The 19,944-nt window shown below is 40.7% G+C and overlaps 1 protein-coding gene and 1 non-coding gene across 3 annotated transcripts in view; both read left to right on the forward strand.

Annotated features, from left to right (window-relative positions):
- LOC137947035 (endoribonuclease Dicer homolog 4-like) overlaps positions 1–19,944 on the forward strand; it is a 68,408-nt gene that overhangs the window by 24,610 nt on the left and 23,854 nt on the right. For both annotated transcript variants that reach the window (XM_068793326.1, XM_068793327.1), the window contains 7 exons: positions 4,807–4,999; positions 5,852–6,012; positions 6,239–6,445; positions 6,543–6,799; positions 7,760–8,034; positions 8,247–8,683; positions 17,633–17,733. In XM_068793326.1, coding sequence (XP_068649427.1) covers positions 4,807–4,999; positions 5,852–6,012; positions 6,239–6,445; positions 6,543–6,799; positions 7,760–8,034; positions 8,247–8,683; positions 17,633–17,733 — 1,631 coding nt within the window. The remainder of the gene's footprint in view (positions 1–4,806; positions 5,000–5,851; positions 6,013–6,238; positions 6,446–6,542; positions 6,800–7,759; positions 8,035–8,246; positions 8,684–17,632; positions 17,734–19,944) is intronic.
- LOC137947125 (U6 spliceosomal RNA) lies at positions 1,956–2,057 on the forward strand. The gene has a single exon (XR_011111173.1). It is a non-coding gene; the product is annotated as a U6 spliceosomal RNA (small nuclear RNA).

Consider the following 19,944-nt stretch of genomic DNA (forward strand, 5'->3'; position numbering starts at 1 on the left):
CGCCTTGAGGAAGATGACGCTATTGATTTAATTTTTCCTAAGTTAGAAAAAATTAAAGCAACGTTATTTTAATACTATAGTATTTCATTAATTAATATAATGTAGTATTTCATTAATTAGTATAATATAGTATTTCATTAATTAGTATATTATTTTATAATAAACTGTAATCATTAATTAATATAATTAATTAGTATATTATTTTATAGTCACACTTAATTAGTATATTATTTTATGATAAACTGTAATAATTAATTAGTATAAGATAGTATTTAGTATATTAATTTATTTTAATACTACATTAAATTACTTATTAGTGTAGTAACCATGTTTATCTTGGTTAATCATCTGTTTAGGTATATGTTCTATTTAAGTATATTATAAAAAATTACTCATTCTCTTGTTTACATCATATTTTTCATTTTGGGGCACTAACACTGGAATCTGTTTTTTAGTGCACTTGAACTCGTCTATACTAACACCCAAGGAAGAGTTGAAGTTGAATAAAATCATTCACCTGCATGTTAAGATGAGGAGCACTGTTCAGCTGCATTGACCTTTGGGGGTTCGCCAAACTTTGCCCAGCGCTTGTTAGGTAGATGATTTGTCTTGCCACAGTATGGCTTCCAGCCTTGGTCCCTCCCCTGTCCTCCTCTGTCCTCCCCCTTGAGGTTTGAAGTTGATCGTCCTCTGCACAAAGTTGGTGGGGGAGGTGGAACTAATGGCAGAAGACTCACCCTTTGTAGTTGATGGATTTACAACTGATCAGCCCTCACCACTTGGGACACAACATCTTCAAACACAATCTTCTTTTTGCTAACAAGGATTCGAGCCCAGATAGCCTCATACCCTGGACCAAGTCTTTGAAGAAACCTGGTGTCTTCTCTTTTTCTTTCATGTTGACTTTCATCTAAAATAAGAGGATGATAGTTCACAATCTCTCCATACACCTTCTAGTCCACCAACACACTCCATAACTGAAAGATTTTAGGCTAAGTTGATCTTCAAAATATGTGAGGGTAATATATTTATTACAGGTTGAGGATACAGTTACATGTAGTTACACTAACTGAATAGCAGTAAGTACAATTTCTGGACTTAGTAACCGATTGAGGATAAGGTTACAAGTATTTACACCAACAGAACTACATTAGCTGGAATTCAGTAAAACAATGAAAATACAAAATTGTGAAACAAAAATGTAAGACACGACGTATTCCATGAGCCTCCCATTATTTGAACTATCTTTGGAAAGATGTAAAGATTGGTTTTCAACTCTTGTAACCAAGTTCCAGAGGGAGTAACATCAACAACTTGTTTGTCAGAAGGAATCTGATTGATAAATAGATCATCATTTAAGACCCTTTCATGAATAATATGACTGGAGCAATGAGGGAGCAAGAGTGAGAGAGGGAGGGAGATTGAGAGCAAAGGAGTGCGCAGGAGCGAGGGTGTGAGACGAAGTGAGAAAGAGGGAGGGAGCAGGAGCAAAGAAGAAGAAGAAATGGAAGTGACAGAGAGGGAGAGAGAACAAAGAAACGATGCGGAAGCAAAGGAGAGGGAGAGAAGGAGAAGGCGTGGGAGGTCACCCAAGAGAAGAGGAATGATTGTGCAGTGCAAAGGGAAAGAAAAGATTTCAGAGCGAAAACGACAGGACAATGGAAAATGATTGAGATGAAGGCATTGGAACTAGTAGGGGATCCTACTCTGCAAGCAGCGAGTGACGAGGCAACAATGAGATGGGAAACTTGGATCCTTCCTCCCAAAAAGAAGGCAATGATGGATGGGAAGTGGTCTAGAGCAAGACACATCATGAACAACAGTGAAACGGAAGACACGAGGATTCTTCTGCGGATGATCTTTTCAGATATAGGAGTACATCTTTCTCCATCCACAGAACTATTGGTTGCATTGATAAAATCATTAGCCTGACTGTGAGGAATGGGGATAAATGCGTCTCTTTAGAGACATCCGATAAAATTGGAACGATATAGAGAAGATTAGCATGGCCCCTGCGCAAGGATGACACCACGAATCGAGAAATGGTTCAAATTTTTTAATAGGAGTTTTAAAATAAACTAATAGTCAGCTGCCTTTCGAAATGTCTGAGCCCGTGCCTGTGTGCGAGCCCACAACAGTGAAAGAGAGAGAGGGTGGCTCCGCCGGCCACCGGTCCCACCCTGCACCCACCTACCGGCCGTCGCACCGCCGACAACCCCTGCCATCGACATCTCCGACTATGGTCACCGGCGCTCCGAGCGTCCCCAAGCAGCAGAGTCATCGTCCCTAATTGTGATGGCCAGGACTCCGGCCAATGACTTAGAAGACCTCGGAAATACCTCCGGTGAGCAGCAGTTGATGTCGATGGAGCCCAAATATGCGGAATGGACGCCCATCTCCCGACGACGATGAAGACAACAACTGTTTCAATTTTCTTACGGGAAAAATTGAGTAACAGTCGAAAAGGTTGTTCGGAGCTCGGAACTGTCGTACGGATCAGTTATGTGAGCGGGACGAAGCTCTCCTTCGTCTGTGTCTCCACAACAGCCATTTCGGCTTTCGTCCAACAGTTCCTGCGCTATACGGAAGATAAATCGAGGATGGTGCCGAGTTCTGTTGATGCGTGGAGCACCCTACTGTCAAGAAGCCAGTTGGCGATATTACCCCACAGCCTGGTAGTGCATTCAGAGCAGCGCGTTATGGCTTCACTTCTCCCCAAGAAGTGCGGTCTTCCCCTTGTAGCCCTGTCACGAGTCGTGTTGCTACCCCTTCAGGTCCCCAGACTCGCTTGTCCCTTTCCCCTTCGTCCACCCCTCCTATCTCCCACCCCCAGACATGATAAAACCTTTCACCACACCCAACCTTCCCCAGAAATCAACCTTTAAGATCAACTCCTAGCCAGTCCTCAGTTACAGCCTGCTGACACTCACCCCGTCTTTACTCCAGAAAAAGCCACACCCCTCTATCATCGCATTTGGAGGACGACACATGTCCTTTGGATAACCCTTCCATTCCTTTAAATCCAGGATCCCTCAATACTTTCACCCCAGAAATCACCCTCCCGAGCAAGGACTCACCCCGTCGACACCTGCCCCATTATCCTATCATTCAGACGCCGAGTCTGGGACTAGCGTGCATGCTCCTCAAGGCCACCGTCAAAATCCCCCCCAACCCACCATAGCTACATACTAAAGGAGAAACAAAGTGCAACCGCAACAATTACTTCAGGGGGAGCCTAGTGCTCAAGCTCGTTTTCCTCGAGATCCAAAGACGGGCTTTTTTGTTTTCCCAGAACCAGAAGAACGATCTCAGTGGTTCGTAGAGGCGCTTCAATCTGTGCAGCACAAGTACGACCTGGAAACCTGGGCGCAAATCGTGGAGCTAGCAAAAGTGATGGGAACTGTCTTCATAGGGCCTCTTCCTGGGGACAACCACCCCTCGGAAAAGTCGACGAAAAAGCAAAATGATAATGATTGTGCTCTCATGGAACGTTCGTGGAATTGGCTCATTGTAGTGTCATGCGTCTATTCGTAGCTTTCTCGCCTCTACTGAATCTAGCATTGCCGTGCTTCAAGAGACTAAGGTGGCGTCTCTTTCGCTCGGCTTCATTTGTGATATTTGGCCTCTGGGGGATTACTAGTTGATATTTGGCATGGCGAAGTTGGGGATTATCAGTTGAGGGGGAGAATCAAGTGTCTGTTGGCTTAACGGGGGTGGAGGCTGGGGGTTCATTTGGTGTGGAAATGGAGGTGGAGGTAAGGTGGGATTTGGCATTTGCAAGGGGAGTGGCAGGAGTGGTGGAAAAGCTGAATTCTGTTTCGTAGGTGGAGTATTGGTCAACATTAGAGGAGAGAATGGAGATAGGTTGTTCAGGCAGCTGTGAAAAGTCTTCCATCCAAAATCGGTATTTGTCATCTCCAGAACGTAGATGCGTGCTATGATTAGATCACCCTGATGCTGGACAATCTTGCATTCCCTCTGACCGTGGAAGGTGGTCACGGAGAGGAAGAAAGTGTAACAACTAGTCCATAGCTCCAACGTCTTATTTGGAACGTTCATGTCTGAAGTCACCCTTACGAATTGTTGGCAGATGGCATTGAGTGCCGAAGTTGGAATGATCTTCGACGATTTGATACCATTATCTAGTCTTCGTGCTTGCCGCCGTCATCTTCCGTCCTCGGGTTGCTAGTTGAAATAGTCCCTCTTCTCGTCTTCAGAAAACTATCCTTTCTGCTACCAAAGTAGTCAGGCGTCGAGATTTCACGGCAGACGCATAGTCGCTATGCTAGAAACCGGTGAGAGCATCGCCGTTGGGAGTCGGAAGGCAAGCGTTAGCAATGACCTTCACGATTGCCACGGCCGTCGCAAACGTAGGTGAGTGCGTTGTCCCAAACGCAGACGCAGACGCCATTTCCTCCAATTAGTGTCTCAAAATATTTGGTAATTTGATCTAAACTTTGGGGGACCTGATAAACTCTTAGGTCCGAATTGGAAAATCTTGGTGCAAATAGTGCTGTTTATGCTTTTTTATTTTACTTTTCTCACACTTTATTTATTTTGAAAAAAAATCAGGATACGAATCCTTTTCCTAACTGTTTAAAAAAAAATATGAGTTATATCCTTGTAAAAAAGGATCAATTAGTTGGGAATAACTGAAATCACCTAGCTATAAATTAATGTGGTTTTAAACCTTTATTCTTTTCTTAGATATTTTGTGAGGAGTTGATTTTTGGCTGGAGTAGATGACATTTTTGTCCTCCATTTCTGGAATTAATGTTCAACTTTGATGTTTTGTTTCTATCTCAGGCTACAGGAAAACATGAAATGTATTGTTTTTGTGAAGAGGATTATCATTGCACAGTCATTAACATTCATACTTCATAATTTAAAGAGTCTTGGTTTTTGGAGGTGTCACTCTTTGGTGGGGTTTAACTCTGGCTTAAAGAATATGTCTCGGAAAAGGATGAATGGGATAGTTGAGAAATTTCGTTCTGGAAAGGTATTACATTGATTCTTTTCATTATTCAAATAGAATGTGACTTTGGTGATGTAAAATATGTCAAAAGATTTGATACTGTTTGTGCTTTTCCAATGATGTGAAAGAATCTAATGGGCTAGTACTACACTGTGCATCTCTCTTAGGAGAATCAAATCTAAGAGATTTCACTTCATGTTGATGATATTATGACTAAGCAGAAAATGTGGAACATGAGTAGAGTGTTCTCTTTAAATATTAGATAGCTAAGTAGTACAATGAAGTTCCACAGTGGATCAGATGTGGGAAGCTTGATTCTTTCCTTATAAGACTTCAGCTCGATGCCCATGCCTCAAGTTGGCCAAATCATACACAGAACTCTGTCATACAACTGTAGTGGTACTTTGAACCTTAACATGAAATAAAAACGCATTGTTTTACATTACTTATTTAATGTGAACCAACCATGTAACTTGGACCTTTGGTAAATGGTAACATGAGGGGGTTTGTAGTGTGAGGTCTTGGGGTCAAGTCTCAGAGTAAAGGGTTCAACATTCAAAAAAAAAAAAAAAGCAGAACTTGATCTTTCTATGTGCAAGATGTATTAATTCAAGATGCCTTTACAGCTGGCAATCTGTCCATATTGAAATTTTTGCCTTTTGGCAGTGAATCTTTTCTTTATGTGTGTAAATTTGGATGCCGCTGCATGTAAAGTTAAAGCTGCTATCCCTTCATATGGTTATTAGAGCCTTTTATATGAGTTGTCAATAAGTTGATACTCTCTTTGGTTGGCTCGAGTACTGCTCCAACTATTGAGAAGAGCCAACTTTTGTGAGCAAAATGTAGTTTGAAATTTTGTTTAATTGACGTATCTAGGTAAATTTACTTGTTGCTACTAATGTGGCGGAAGAAGGACTTGATATCCAGACCTGTTGCCTTGTGATACGTTTTGATCTACCAGAAACTGTCACCAGCTTCATACAGTCGAGGGGCCGAGCTCGCATGCAACAATCAGAATATGCATTTTTGGTAGAGAGGTGATCATCACTGTATTTTGCCCATATTTTGTATCTCACCTGGATCCCTAAATTTTAATCCACTATGGATCTTAGAAGTTTCATCAATAACATGGTTAAATGGCAGGTATCTGGAGGAGACCTGTTGTTCTCAAAATTACATTCTAGCTTTATCCTGAATTTCCGGAAGAATCTATTTTTTTGGGTAATGTTGATTCATGATTTTTGTAATATCTATGTCATACAGGGAAAACCAACATGAGCTCAAATTGGTCAATGAGTTTATCTCTAATGAAGAAAGAATGAACAAGGAAATTACCAGTAGGACATCCAGAGAAACCTTGGATGGTTTGCAGGAGAGGAGGTACAAAGTGGACAAGACTGGTGCTAACATAAGTACTGGATCAAGTGTTGCATTACTACATCACTTCTGCTCTAAACTACCCCATGATGAGTATGGGCCGACTTTTGTTGCTATTTTGGGTTAGAGTGTTGTACCCTAGCTTCACAGTGACTTCATTATCATTCTGCTACTCAAATTTCATCTGCAGATATTTCACTCCGAAGCCTCTATTTGTGTATTCTGATGACTTAAATGGGACTGTTTGCCGTATAGCACTTCCACCCAGTGCTCCATTTCGTGAAGTGTATAGTTCTCCATATCCTTCGAAGGATGAAGCTAAGAGAGATGCCTGTCTTAAAGCTTGTCAGGAATTGCATGCTGCTGGTTGTTTGTCAGACTATCTTCTGCCAGAACAAGATGACGTGGTATTGGTCGAGGAGGCTGATGAGGCTGATGAAAGCAAAGGTTTGTTCTCTAAGGAAACACTTAGGATTGGTAATTCAGTGGTATAAACTTCCATCATGTATGAATTGATGTCTAAAATAACACGAATTACAAATATCCACTTATTGGCTGGTGCCGAGTGGACAATCATTTATTTGATGCTTAGCGTTGTTCACTGAGCAATACTTGAATGTTCTGCAACTACTTTGTGATGTTGGAGAACTTCTTTGTTAGATGTTAAATCGTTCGTGGGGTGATATATTCACACAATGCACCCTTCAATTGGGGGATCCTGTTAACAGGATTCTGCTGATTCTGACCGTAAAATCCCAATTCTTGAAAATCCAACCAAAAGAGATGAAGAAGAGTGAAAAGGTGTCAATCGTCTAATTAGAAAATAAGAAAATATGACACATATTTCTCCTGCTAGCTTTCCAATCCTACAAATTGAAAATAATAAAAAGTGACATTAGTTGGCTTACTTCTTCGGCAAGTCATTGGTGGTGTCTTTATTATTATGATCAGATCTATTATCTTTTGTTTGGAAATGTTGTTGTTACAAGTGCTAATTATATAGCTTTGTTAAGGGTTACTCAAGGCATATGGTTGTTGGCGATTCATTCCTATTAGACACAAGTGGATCTTTGCTTATCAAGGATGAGTGTGGTCTTTCTAGTATCAATTTTTGTATATTCTTTCTCTTAATAAATTTCTCACTTTTCCAAAAAAAAAAAAAAAAAAAATCTCTTGCCAGTCTCATCTATTTTTTATTTCAAAGAATGAATAACTTTGTCAAAGGTCAAATATGCCCTTAACTAATAAAGAGAATGACTCTGCATTAAAGTATCCAAATAGTTGCACATACTTCCCAAACAATTAGGTAAATGACTTTGAACTTCTCCGCAAAAATTGCTACATTGGCATTATTCTTTCTTGCTTTATATCAGTCAGTACGAGACTGACGCTTTTTTTTGTTACCAGATGATGACACCCGAGAAGAACTCCATGAGAGGCTGATTCCTACTGCCCTTTCTGTTCCTTGGATTAGTAGTGGGAACCTCATTTGTCTAAATTTATATTTTATTAAATTGGAACCAATTCCTGTGGATAGAGTGTACAGAAGTTTTGGACTGTTTGTCAAATCTGCTCTGCCTAAAGAAGCAGAATCAATGTGTCTTGATCTTCATTTAAGCCATGGAAGAATTGTCAAGACAGAGTTTATCCCTTTAGGGACCATTGAATTTGATAAAAATGAGGTATCTTTATTTATTCGTTACCTATTTTTTTGCTGCTGCTAGTTGCAATTACAATTTTTTATAATTTTATTATTATATGCTGTCGAATGGTATGATATTCTCATTTAAAAAAAAAAAAAAGAATGCTATGATATTCTATTTTTGTCCAAATAGCTTCATGTTTTTCATAGATTATTCTTTACTACAAATTCGTTGTCTATTTTACACTGCAGATTACTGATGCAGAAAATTTTCAAGAAATGTGGCTCAAGATCATACTTGACCGGGAGGAGTTATTTTCTGATTTTATTTCTTTGGGTAAAAATAGTTCAGTGCACTGTAGCTGGTCAACCTTTTATCTGTTGCTCCCTCTCACAAAGAATGCAGAGGGTAAGATTGGTGTTGATTGGGTCACTGTGAAGGGGTGTTTATCTTCTCCAGTTTTCAGACTTTCAGCAGATGATGATACTACACACAATCGTGTTTCCCATGAGATACAGACTCTGAAATTTCTCAATGGAGTTGTTAATATGAGCGACGTCTCTGACAGTATAGTGGTTACTCCACATAATAGACTCGTGTTTTGTGTTGTTGATATTCTTTCCGAAATTAATGGGTACAGCTTGCTCAAGAAATCCAATAGTACTACCTACATTGATCACTTTAAAAAGTGGGTATTTAATTCTCTCTAACCTATCTCTCTATCTTTCAGTTTTACTTTTTCCTGTCTATATCTTTCAATTATTTCTATTTCCTAGAAACTATACCACCTTTTAAAGGTTTGCATTTTAAATTGATGTGATCTGCACCATTCAATCAAACATAAAGATGCAAAAACCAAAAACCTAAAATTAGTGTTTTATGAAGTATGGGTTTGATGGATTGGATTCCTGTCTGTAGATTCACTGGTGTTACTACTATCAGAGTTCAAACTTTGGCACTTATGCTCCTCTACATCATCCTTCTTAGATAAAATACACACATTGTGGTGATTACATAATTTAGCTGTTGTGTAGATAGTCATTTTGGCTGTTTGTAGGTAGTTTGATCATTACTCCATCCTCTGTGTCCCCTTGCTCTTTTTTGGTAATAGCCGTTTCTCTCCTTCTTTCTCCTCTCAATCTTCTTTATTTTATCATTTCATATGGTATCAAAGCTAGATTACGATCTTGGGACCTATGGGTTTCCAGCATGCTACATCATGATCAGTGGGTGGGATTCTCCGAGTCATTGTGATCACTCTATCTTTGTCATGAAGCTGTCATTTGGGATTGTGGTACTACTACTGTATGAAGATGATACTATTTTAACAGGGAGTGACGTAAAAGGCATTGAGGAGGTAAAGGAACACCTTGCTAAACATTTCCAGACCAAAGATTTGGGGTCTTTAAAATATTTCCTTGGAATTGAAGTTGCTAAAAGCAATGTTGGGCTTGTATTGACATAGAGGAAGTATGTCACAGATATGTTATGGGAGTATGTTATGTCAAGTACAAAACCAATGGAGACACTTATGGAAGTTGGTCATGATCTTCACGATGAAAGTAGTGATGAACTCAAGGACAAAATAGTATGTTGCAGACTTGTACGAGGTTGATCTATGCCACAATCACCCATCTTATTATATCTTTTTTCTGTCAATGTGGTCAGCCAATTCATGGAATGTCTGCGTAAGGTACATTTAGAGGCTGCACAAAAAATATTAGGGTATTTAAAAGGGTCACTTGGAAATGGGTTGTTCTTTAAACGTCATGGTCACTTGAAGAAGCTTTTTCAGATGCAGATTATGCATGATCTAAATTTGATAGAAAATCTACCATTGGCTACTATCTGTTTTTTGGTGGAAATTTGATAAGTTGGAAGAACAAGAAGTGGAACGTTGTGGTCCCTTCTAGTGGAGAAGCTGAGTATAGAGCTATAGTTCATACTGTCAATGAGCTGATATGGGTGAGATCGGTTGTTCAAGAGTTGGATCTACAAATTGCTGAATCTATGACCATGTATTGTGATATTTAGACAGATATTCATTGTGGGAAATTCAGTATTTCATAAGAAAACGAAACATATCGAATATGACTGCAATTTTATTCGAGATGCAATGATGAAGAAAGTTGTTACCCCCTATGTGCGGTCTAGTGATCAAGTTGGTGACATGTTTACTAAAGTTTTAGGTAAATGCAATTTGGGGTTTTCTGTAATAACTTGGGGCTTATGGACATCTATGCTTCAGCTTGGTGGGGGAGTGTTAGAAAACAGCATAAGGGGGCAATTTGGTCATTTTACATGATATGTATTTTCTAGTGAGTCTACTATCTTATTCAGTAAGCTCAAGTACCCCTTGGGCGTCGGTCAATGAGTAGGTGGTAGGTGTAGAATCAAGTTGACAGCCGAGGTAAGTAGCCACGGAGGTAAAGCTCCAAAGGATCAATTGCGTAGCCCAAGAGGGTAGTTTTCTGCCAATTGATTTTCTGGCCCAAGGAGAGCTCGAAGAGATTGAGAAGTGCCTTGATGCGCTTGATTTGCTAGAAGGTGCCTTCACCGAAGAGGATAGTGACTTCAATGAACTGGAGGAGGGAGATGTCAAGGTCCGCTTGGCAAGAGAAGAGGTGAGGTGAGGTGGAGTCATCTAGTAGCTTTGGCCGTGTAAACCATTGAAGACAGGTGCCTTGCTATGAGATTGAATAGGAAGGGAGAGAGGGGGTCTCCTTGTTGGATTCCTCGGGAGCCATGGAATAACCCGCCGGAGGTGCCATTGAGAAAGAGGGAATAGGAGGCTGAGGAAATGCAGCTTGTAATCCAGAGCCTCCAAAGGACACTAAAATTCATGCGCAAGAGGAGATCATCAACGAGAGACCATTCACCTGGTCGAAAGCCTTCTCGAGGTCCAGCTTGAGGGCAAATTTGGGGCGGTTGGAACACTTGAATGAGTCAAGAAATTCATGGGCGGTCATAGAGGAGTCAAGTGTACTCCGACCTTTCACGAAAACACTCTACCCATGGTGGATGATTGATGGGAGAACCGATTTGAATCTGTGGGAGAGGAATCAAACAATAATTTTGAAAGGTCTAGAGACCAAGCTGGTTGGCTTGAAATCACGGGGGTGCTCGGGGCTAGCCTTCTTAGGGATCAGTGCGATGAAGGAGGCTCCCAAAGCACAGTATGTGATGTTGTTTTGGTGAAAATTGTGTATCATGGCATTGAGGTCCTCTATGATGATGGGTCAGCCGTGTCTATGGAATTCCTTGTTGAAGCCATCGGGGCTAGGGGTGCAGTCAAGGGGCATTTCTAAGGCACCGGCACAAATCTCCTTATTAGGGAAAGGCCTCTCTAGGAGGGCAGCAACATAGGGGCTGAGGCAAGGGAACTGGATGTTCTACAACCGAGGTCGATTGGTACACTCCTCCGAGTACACTTCTATGTAAAACCTTAAATAGTGTTAAGTAATGGAGGACTATCCGAGGTCACTTTACCATTGATGCGCAAGGAAGTGACCTAGTTAGTCCTACATCTGGTTGACGCAACGGAGTGAAAGAACTTTGTGTTGTCATCGCCCTTAGCCAGCTACTTGAAGCGGTCACATTGCTTCCAATGAGTACGTTCACTTAGAGAGAGAGATTGAACTTGAGATTGGAGAGATATGCAAGAAGTAAATTCAAAGGGAGTGAGAGACCTCAGCTCTTTGGGACAGTTGAGGTTGGCCATCTGAGAGAGGAGTGCAGCCTTCTCAGTACTACAAGTAGCACGGCGATTAGAGGACCAGGTTTTGAGGTTAGATTTGAGGAGCTTTAGCTAACAGGGAAAAGCCCAGCCAAATTTGGAGGAGGTCACAAGATTGTTCCACCCCTCCAAAAGAAGAAATTCAAAATCTTTCGCGAGTAGCCAGCAACTCTCAAACCTAATTGGCTTGTGTCCCTAATGACCGAATTTCGTGTCAAGCTGGATGGGCCAGTGATCAGAGCTAGCCCGATTCAACACTTCCCGGTTGCATTGGCATAGAGCTTGAGCCAATTGCTGCTAGCAAGAAAACGGTCGAGCTTCAAAAGGATTGGAGGTTGCTGCCCATTAGACCAAGTGAAGGTCTTGCTGTTGTGGGGGATTTTGTCGAGTTCATAGCTGCCAATGAAGTCAAAAAAGGCTCGCATTGTGGCTGAGATTTTTCTTGTAAATGGGGATTTCTCACAACAGAACCAGATAGCATTTAGGTCCCTGGCAAGGAGCCAGGGGTGTTGCCAGGAGTGAAGGAGGCCAAGAAGTTCATCCTAGAACCCAGATGCCTATATCTGTAGCGGGTGGGCTAACATCATGTTGATCAGCTATTATTATTATTTTCATTTTTTTGAGAAAAAGGTGTGAATGTATTTACTAGAAGAAAAAGTACAAATACATACCTTACTGTACAAGGCCTTCCTCCACAAAAAGATGTTGGTGGGAAACACCTAATTTGGCGTGATTATCTGCTAAGTGATTAGCAGATCTAGGAATATAATTCCAGCTACATTACAGTTGAGAAATTAAATTACAGATATCCTCAAAAAGATCTCAGTGCCGCCAAGGAGGCTTAGAAGACTTTTTGCACCAATTGATGACAACTTTTGAATCACCTTCGACGCAAAGAGGGTCCCACCATCCGTTGATGAAAAAGTTTTAATCCATTATATAAACCAAAAAGCTCGGCAGTTGTTGAGTCAAATTTGCCAATTGGCCCGAAAAATTAAAGGAGAAGGTTTCTGTTATAGTCATGGATGACCCCTCCATATCCAGCAGGCCCAGGACAGCCCATGGTGCTTCCATCAAAATTTAATTTGAAATGGCCCAACGGAGGGGGAGACCAAGTTTTCATGGCCGGGGGGCAAGGAGGGTAAGATATTTCCACTATAAGTTGCCAGTTTCCACGTAAGTTCCTTTGAGATTTTTAAATTCTTTCCGCATGAGGATCCAGGAGGTAACTTGCCCAACAATTCTATTGCTCAAAATATTGTTTGGAAGAGATTTTCTGTTGAATTTTCGATTATTTCTTTCTTTCCATAAAGCTTAGAAGATATGACCAACACAGCATGAGACCCTAAGACGGTTTGCTAGCAGACAGGCGATGATTTTATAGTAACCGGTGGTTAGACTTATTGGTCTAAAGTCTTGGGGGAGGCAAGAGGAGGATTATTTGGGGATTAGAGCTATGAAAGATGCCCCTACGACTTTATGGGTGATACCGATTTGGTGGAAATTTTGGACAAATGCATATACATCTGATTTGATGGTATCCCAAAATTTGTGGAAAACTCACCATTAAAACCATCCGGCCCAGGAGCTTTATCCTTCGGGAGCCCATAGGCAGCCAAATCGATTTCTTCTGAGCTGAAAGGCCTTTCCAGGTCAGACGCCTCTAAGGAAGAAACGAACAGGTAGTCGAGCTATGGCAGCTTTGGCCGATTAAAGCGCTCTTCGGAGTACATATCAGCTATTATTTACCATCCACACTTAATAAAACTACTGGCAGGATAACTAAATACAAGGTAATATGCTGAGATCACCAATGACCGGATCAATCGAACTAGTAGTAGTCTGTGTCAATATGTACCAATACTAAAAGTTTGATAAACATCACTGCAGCTAAACATGTACTCCAGGCAATTTCTTAATTCAGGCGGCAGTCACTTAAACTAACAAAAACATTATCTCCAGATTGCTTCTTTGATAGTAGTAACCCTCTCAACTCATATCTTTCATAGAGAGGGCAGGCAGTAGGAGAAACCATCTAACGTTGGAAATAAGACACTTAAATTTGTCACCCGAAGATGATAGGACAAGAAGAAATAGATTTGTTAGGTGTGAGACAGAACCCTACTTTGGTTTTGTTATCGTAGATGAACTAGAGAGGAGAAAGAGAGAAAGGATAAGAAATAGGAAGGGAAAGAAGATTGGACAATACCTTTTTTGATCTCCTGAAGCTCTAATACCATGTGGAATTGAAGATTTGGGAAGAGAATGTTGAATTTATGGAAATGAGAAAAACTTTATTGACTTGTTGTAATCAGAGTACATGAACCCCTATTTATAATAGAGGAAAGTAGTAGAGTTCAATTACAATTAAACTACCCTTGTCCCAATTACACCCAAACTCTAACACTTAAAGATAAACTCTAGCATAATTAAATAACTCAACATAAATAGAAGACTAACATAATTAAAACACCTTTAAACTGAAACTCTTCTGTGAGACCTCTTTCCATAATAATTTTGGCTCTGTAAAACTTCTTATTATGAGAGTCATGTAAGAGGTTTTCATATCTTCTCTTCAACACTCCTTGAAGCTGGAGTTTATAACGTCAGCTTGCAATGAAAAGGATCCTTGGTCTTCAATTTTCTTTGCTGCAAAAATTTCTTCTTAGATGCAAAAAACTTCATCTTTTGTGCTCCCCCTTTCTTGAATATTTTTGTCACATTAATTTTTTTTGTCACATTAAAATTACTACAACATATGGAATAAAATACCTCTTTCTTGTACTTCTTCTTCTACTTCTCCCCTTCAAGCTGGGAGGTAATGGCAGTGATTCCAGCTTGAACCAAATAACATAGATGAAGTAATTAGCTCCTTCATCATGGTGTCCCAAGTATAACTACGACACCAGGTACAAACTCTCAAAGGGTAGAAATGGGTGATAAGTGGGTAATGCCTGTCATTCACAAGATGGTGATCAAAGACCCACGAATACATATAAAAAGTCTATGTGGACTTAAAACACCCATATAAAGGTAAACCAACCGAAGCAAGACACAAGATGTTGGCCCAAAGGGGTATGTGAGAGTCAAATAAAGGATGGTAGGAGAAAGGTTGCCAAATAACCTATGGGTAATGGTAAAGAGGAAGATAAGATGTTGAGGCCACCATGTGCTTTATTTTTCTAAGAAATTCAAATTCCGCATCAAATGAACCAATGCCAACAACAGTTAGCAAATAATGAAACCCAAGGCAAGCAACCGAGGAGTTCTTCTTCAGAAATAATGTCTCAATCAAAGAGACACAATAGCAGCAACGGAAATGGGCCAATGCCCAAATAACATGTACCAAGTTTGCAGTAGTATCGCAATAGATAACTGATAAATAATGAAAGTCCTTAAAGAGTAATAAGGACACATGAAATAATCTGCAACGAGTTCATCAGTAAATAAGGAAGTTGCACAAAATATTATGTTGGAACTGAGTAATAATCCAAGATAATAATTCAGCTGGAGATAGAGAACCGAGTCAAATAGTAGACTAATATAATTGAGTCGCAGAAGAAATATGTATCGAACTCGGAACCTGAACATGTATAACCGAGGCAGAAAATAAGTGGGTTGAGTCAGGTTGACCCGAACCCGAGTTGACCCTAACCCAATTGAAACAAGAGCAAGTCATCCTCGGGTCAACAAAACCATTGCAGGGTGAACTCTGGCGTGTCCGGTTCGAGACTCAGGCAAAACCAGCGCTGGTTTAATTTTTTCTAACTTAGGAAAAATTAATCAGTAGCAGTGCGTCTTCTTCCTCACGGTGCCAATGATTGAACATTGTGGCGATGAACCAGCAAGATTCAACTCCTGTTGTCGACGCCTTGGAAGAGTTTCAAAAACATTGGAAGTGTTCTCTTCTCCGACAACGACAACGGGATTGTCATTTTCGGTAGAGATAGCTCAGTAACGATCCGGCAGAGGCAGCAACGAGCAGAGGATAAAAAACAGCAAGCTGGATACCGAGTAACAGAGCAAGTTTACGAAAGCTTGTCAGTCGGAAATGGTAAGATCAAATAACTCGGCGAAAACTGAGTTCTCGATGGAGGAAATAATCCAGCGACCCGAAACTGAAAACGGACTCAGCAGAGTCGTCCCGCGGCACTGTTTTAGGAAAAATTAAATCGGCAGTCGTCTTCCTCCCCGTGATAGCAAGTCATCTTCCCCTCTTCAGAACAGAACGGAACAACAGCAAACCAGAGGGAGAGATCGTTGCAGCGCCGGCTCAGGCAAATATTTTCGGAAAGAGAAATCAGTAGCGCCTGAAACAAATCACCGACAAATAGACGTCTTCGTCTTCCCGAAGCATCGCTGGTGATTGCCTGATTGCCAAGGATAGCGGGACTGCATAGAGCATATCACCGATGAACTAGAGATAGCAACAAACAACGAAACTCCAACAAGATGACGAGAGGAATTTCCGAAACCAGCAGCTGGTTGTGATCAACAACTTTCGAAAATAGAAGATCCGACAAATTAACTCAGCGAAACCAGCAGAGAGACAACGACCGAACCTGAGATTCTCGGAGAAGCAACAACAAAGGAAACTTTCGGAAAGAAATCAATCCATCCGCAATAAGAATACGAGAGCAAATCTTGTGTTGGCTCGAATGAGAGCAGATACCTATTGGATGTTAGCAGATAAGGCCAGTCTGGATCACTGGGTATCGAATATGATCAATATGGAAGACTTCTAGAAATAAAACACACACCAGCAAATTGTACCAGACACGTCTAGACAGCAATGAACCAGAGTTGGCAATCAGAGGAGTTTCCGGAAAATTAGTTGCTCAATGGCGCTTCCGAACAGAGCGATGAACCTCTCTTCTTTGTGGAGGAAATAATCCAGCAAGATAATCAACAACTTCCGTCAGCGATGAACCAAAAACTCCCAGAAATAGAATAGCGAGGCAGCAGTAAACAAAATAGAGAAGAAGATTTTTCTTATATGTTATATTAAAAGCTCAGTATAGAGGTGAAAACGTAAAGCAAACAACAAGTATAGGGGCTGAAAAGAGAAAAAAAAAAGATAGATACGAACCTAAACTGCTAGAGATCATAGATAAAAAAAAGGATTACATTAACTCTGTAGGTTGACCGAGTCAACTCACAGAACATACCATGTTGAATTTATGGAAAAGAGAAAATTTTTATTGACTTGTTGTAATCAGAGTACATGAACCCTTATTTATAATAGAGGAAAGTAGTAGAGTCCAATTATAATTAAACTACCCTTGTCCCAATTATACCCCAACTCTAACACTTAAAGATAAGTCCTAACATAATTAAATAACTCAACATAAATAGAAGACTAACATAACTAAAACACCTTTAAACTGAAATTCTTTTGTGAAACCTCCTTCCATAATAATTTTGGCTTGTAAGACTTCTTATTCTGAGAGTTATGTAAGAGGTTTTCATATCTTCTCTTTAACAGAGAATATTATTGTGCCGATTGGGAAAGAAGATCCAAGTATCATTGTCTTCCATAATGATGAGGTTAGGGTCTTAAAACATCGACCCTCCTATCTCATTACAATGATTACAATCAAAAGACTTTAATACCCTTCATTTACAACTATTATTCAGAAACTTTAAAAAATAGACTGACTAAACTACCACCAGCTTATAATATTTAAATAATTACAATCTTCTTTTCTTCCATCTATGAACAATATTAAAGTTCCGAAAATTGTACTTATTATGTGAAGCTCTAATTTCTGACTCTAATTAAAGTCAGCATTTTGAAAATCTTTTTTCATTTTTTCTGTAATAAATTCTTGGATGATATGTTCAATGAGAAAGAAAGATATTCTATGATGAGTTTAATGATTTTTATAATTTCAATTCCAGGTTGAATATTGACCTTTTGCACCCAGAACAGCCTCTTTTGAAAGCAAAACAGCTTTTCAATTTGCGGAATTTATTGCATAATCGGTTGCAGAGTAACACAGGCATGTATCAAGCAGTGTGTCATAAATGTTAAAATGTATTTTATTTTATTTTATTTTTATTTTTATTTTTCTTTGATCTTCATTTCTTGGTCTTCTTAGAAGGCCAAAGGCAACAACAAAAGAAAAGAGAAACAGAAACAAAACTTTCAAAAAAATGCAAGATTAGCCAAAATGGTCCATATTAACAACAAGGGGAAGCATTGAGATTATTATGTTCCTTGTTTTTGCTTGAGTGCAACTCTCTTCATTCTTCTCTGACTACTTTAATGCTGCTTTGAGATTAAACTTAGGAAGCATTGCTGTTTCCAGCATCCAACAGAAGGGAAAAAACTTTGCTGATCCCTTTGAGACTTCTAAAGTTGAACTATGTTGGGAGTTCCAGGGTAATCCTGGTCTTGGGGGGATTGGTGGAGTGATAAGAAATCATGAGGGTCACACCTTCCTCACTTATTCTGGTCCTTTTAGGATAGTTGGCTCTACCTAGGCTGAGGTGCAAATATAATTGAAGGAGATTCAGTGGTGATGACTACATGGGGTCTGGGTAAGGGGGAAGCCCCCTTAGCTCTTTAAAAGATGCTTTCTCCAGATGCTGATATTTCCTCCTGACATCAGTGTGTTTTCGAAGCATACTATCCATTGAGCATTAATAGGGACCCCTCCTTTGAAATAAAATCATCACCATTTGAAAAAATAAATAAATTAATGGGGACCTTTTGATATTGTTAAAGTTTGGAATCTCTAGCAAACTTTCTGATGTAGCATGGTGGTTTAGATTCAAGGAATAACAAAGTTTAATGCTTCCTCTAGAGTATGAGTAACCTAGACTTCTGCAACAACTTAGAAAACTACAATCAGGATCCAAATTTAATGGATAAAACTTGAAGGACATAAAGTATGATTTCTGCAGCTAATTAGAAAAAAAATAGTCTAAAAAATGTGAAATATCTAGAGAGAGAGAAAGAAGTGAAAAGATGCCAAAGCTCTGCATGAGCTGCATTGGGGTTGTGCACGTCCCCCAATGCTATTTATTCAGGTTTAAGTCATAATTTACGGAAATGACAAAAATGTCCCTCTTACATAAAAAACACCTATTCCCTTATGACTCCCATTCTACTCTTCGTATGAATATAAAAATTTGTACATAGACTAAATCAAACATGCTGAACAAGATAGGGCATAAGAGGGTTGACAATACCAGAGAAGACCTGGTTGTTTCTTTCGTTCCACAAACACTAGGGGAGGTAAGCCATAGTAGCCCACCATTGGATTTTACCTTTGCCTGGAAGTGCACCAAGAGCCTGAGAGATTTTGAATGTGCTATTGTGCACTGGTAGCCTGAGATGACGATGACGACGACGGCGATCTGTCGTGACGGTGACGACGATCTATTGCGACAGCGATGACGGAATCGAGAGGAGAGACGAGAGGCGCCACGAGAAGAACAAGAAAGAAAAGAAAGGCAAGGGAGAAGGGAAAGACAAAATCGAAGAGAGAGACATTGGGAAGATGACGAGGCTTGTGAACCAATGAACCGGCGAGTAGGGGTGGCTTCGAACCGAGCCGGCTCGCGAGTGGCTCGAGTTCGGCTCGGTTTGATTCGTTATTTATCGAGCTCGAGCCGAGCTCGAGCATCGAAATCGGCTCGTTTACCTTAACGAGCCGAGCTCGACCGAAGTCAGGTTCGGTTCGTCGGCTCGCGAGCCGACTTGAGGTGAGTCGGATTGGTATCGGGATCGGGAGCGGGGGAGCGGGAGCGGGGGAGCGGGAGCGAGGGGGGGAAAAATTTTCCTCCCCTCGTCACCGCTGAGCCCCTCCCGTCGGCTGTTGTCGCCGCCTCTACCGCCGTCGCAGCTGTTCGCCGGCCGTCTCTACCGCCGTCGCAGCTGCTCGCCGGCCGCCTCTGTGGCCGTCCGTTCGATATCTTCCTCTCCTCGCCGTCGGCGCTGCCTCCGTCGCAGTCGTCATCCCCAAAGATAGGTCCTCCCCGGCGCCGTAACCCCCTTCCCTCCGCGTCGTCTCGGCGGAAAACCAGAACCTAAGTTCAGGCGAGAAATTAGGGGAGAAATAATCTCCCCCCTCCCCTGCGCGAGGATGATCTCGCACGTGCGAGATCATAAAGTAAAAAAAAAAAAATAATTTTTTCCTCTCGAAAAAATTAAAAATAAATTTTATAGAAATAAGTTTCTATAAACTATTAGTGTCTCATTTTTT

Source organism: Aristolochia californica, unplaced genomic scaffold (genome assembly GCF_029961685.1).
Source record: "Aristolochia californica isolate CCGP_79_NKW_82.1479 unplaced genomic scaffold, dmAriCali1.0.hap1 SCAF_12, whole genome shotgun sequence".
In the NCBI taxonomy this organism is placed as follows: Eukaryota; Viridiplantae; Streptophyta; class Magnoliopsida; order Piperales; family Aristolochiaceae; genus Aristolochia; species Aristolochia californica.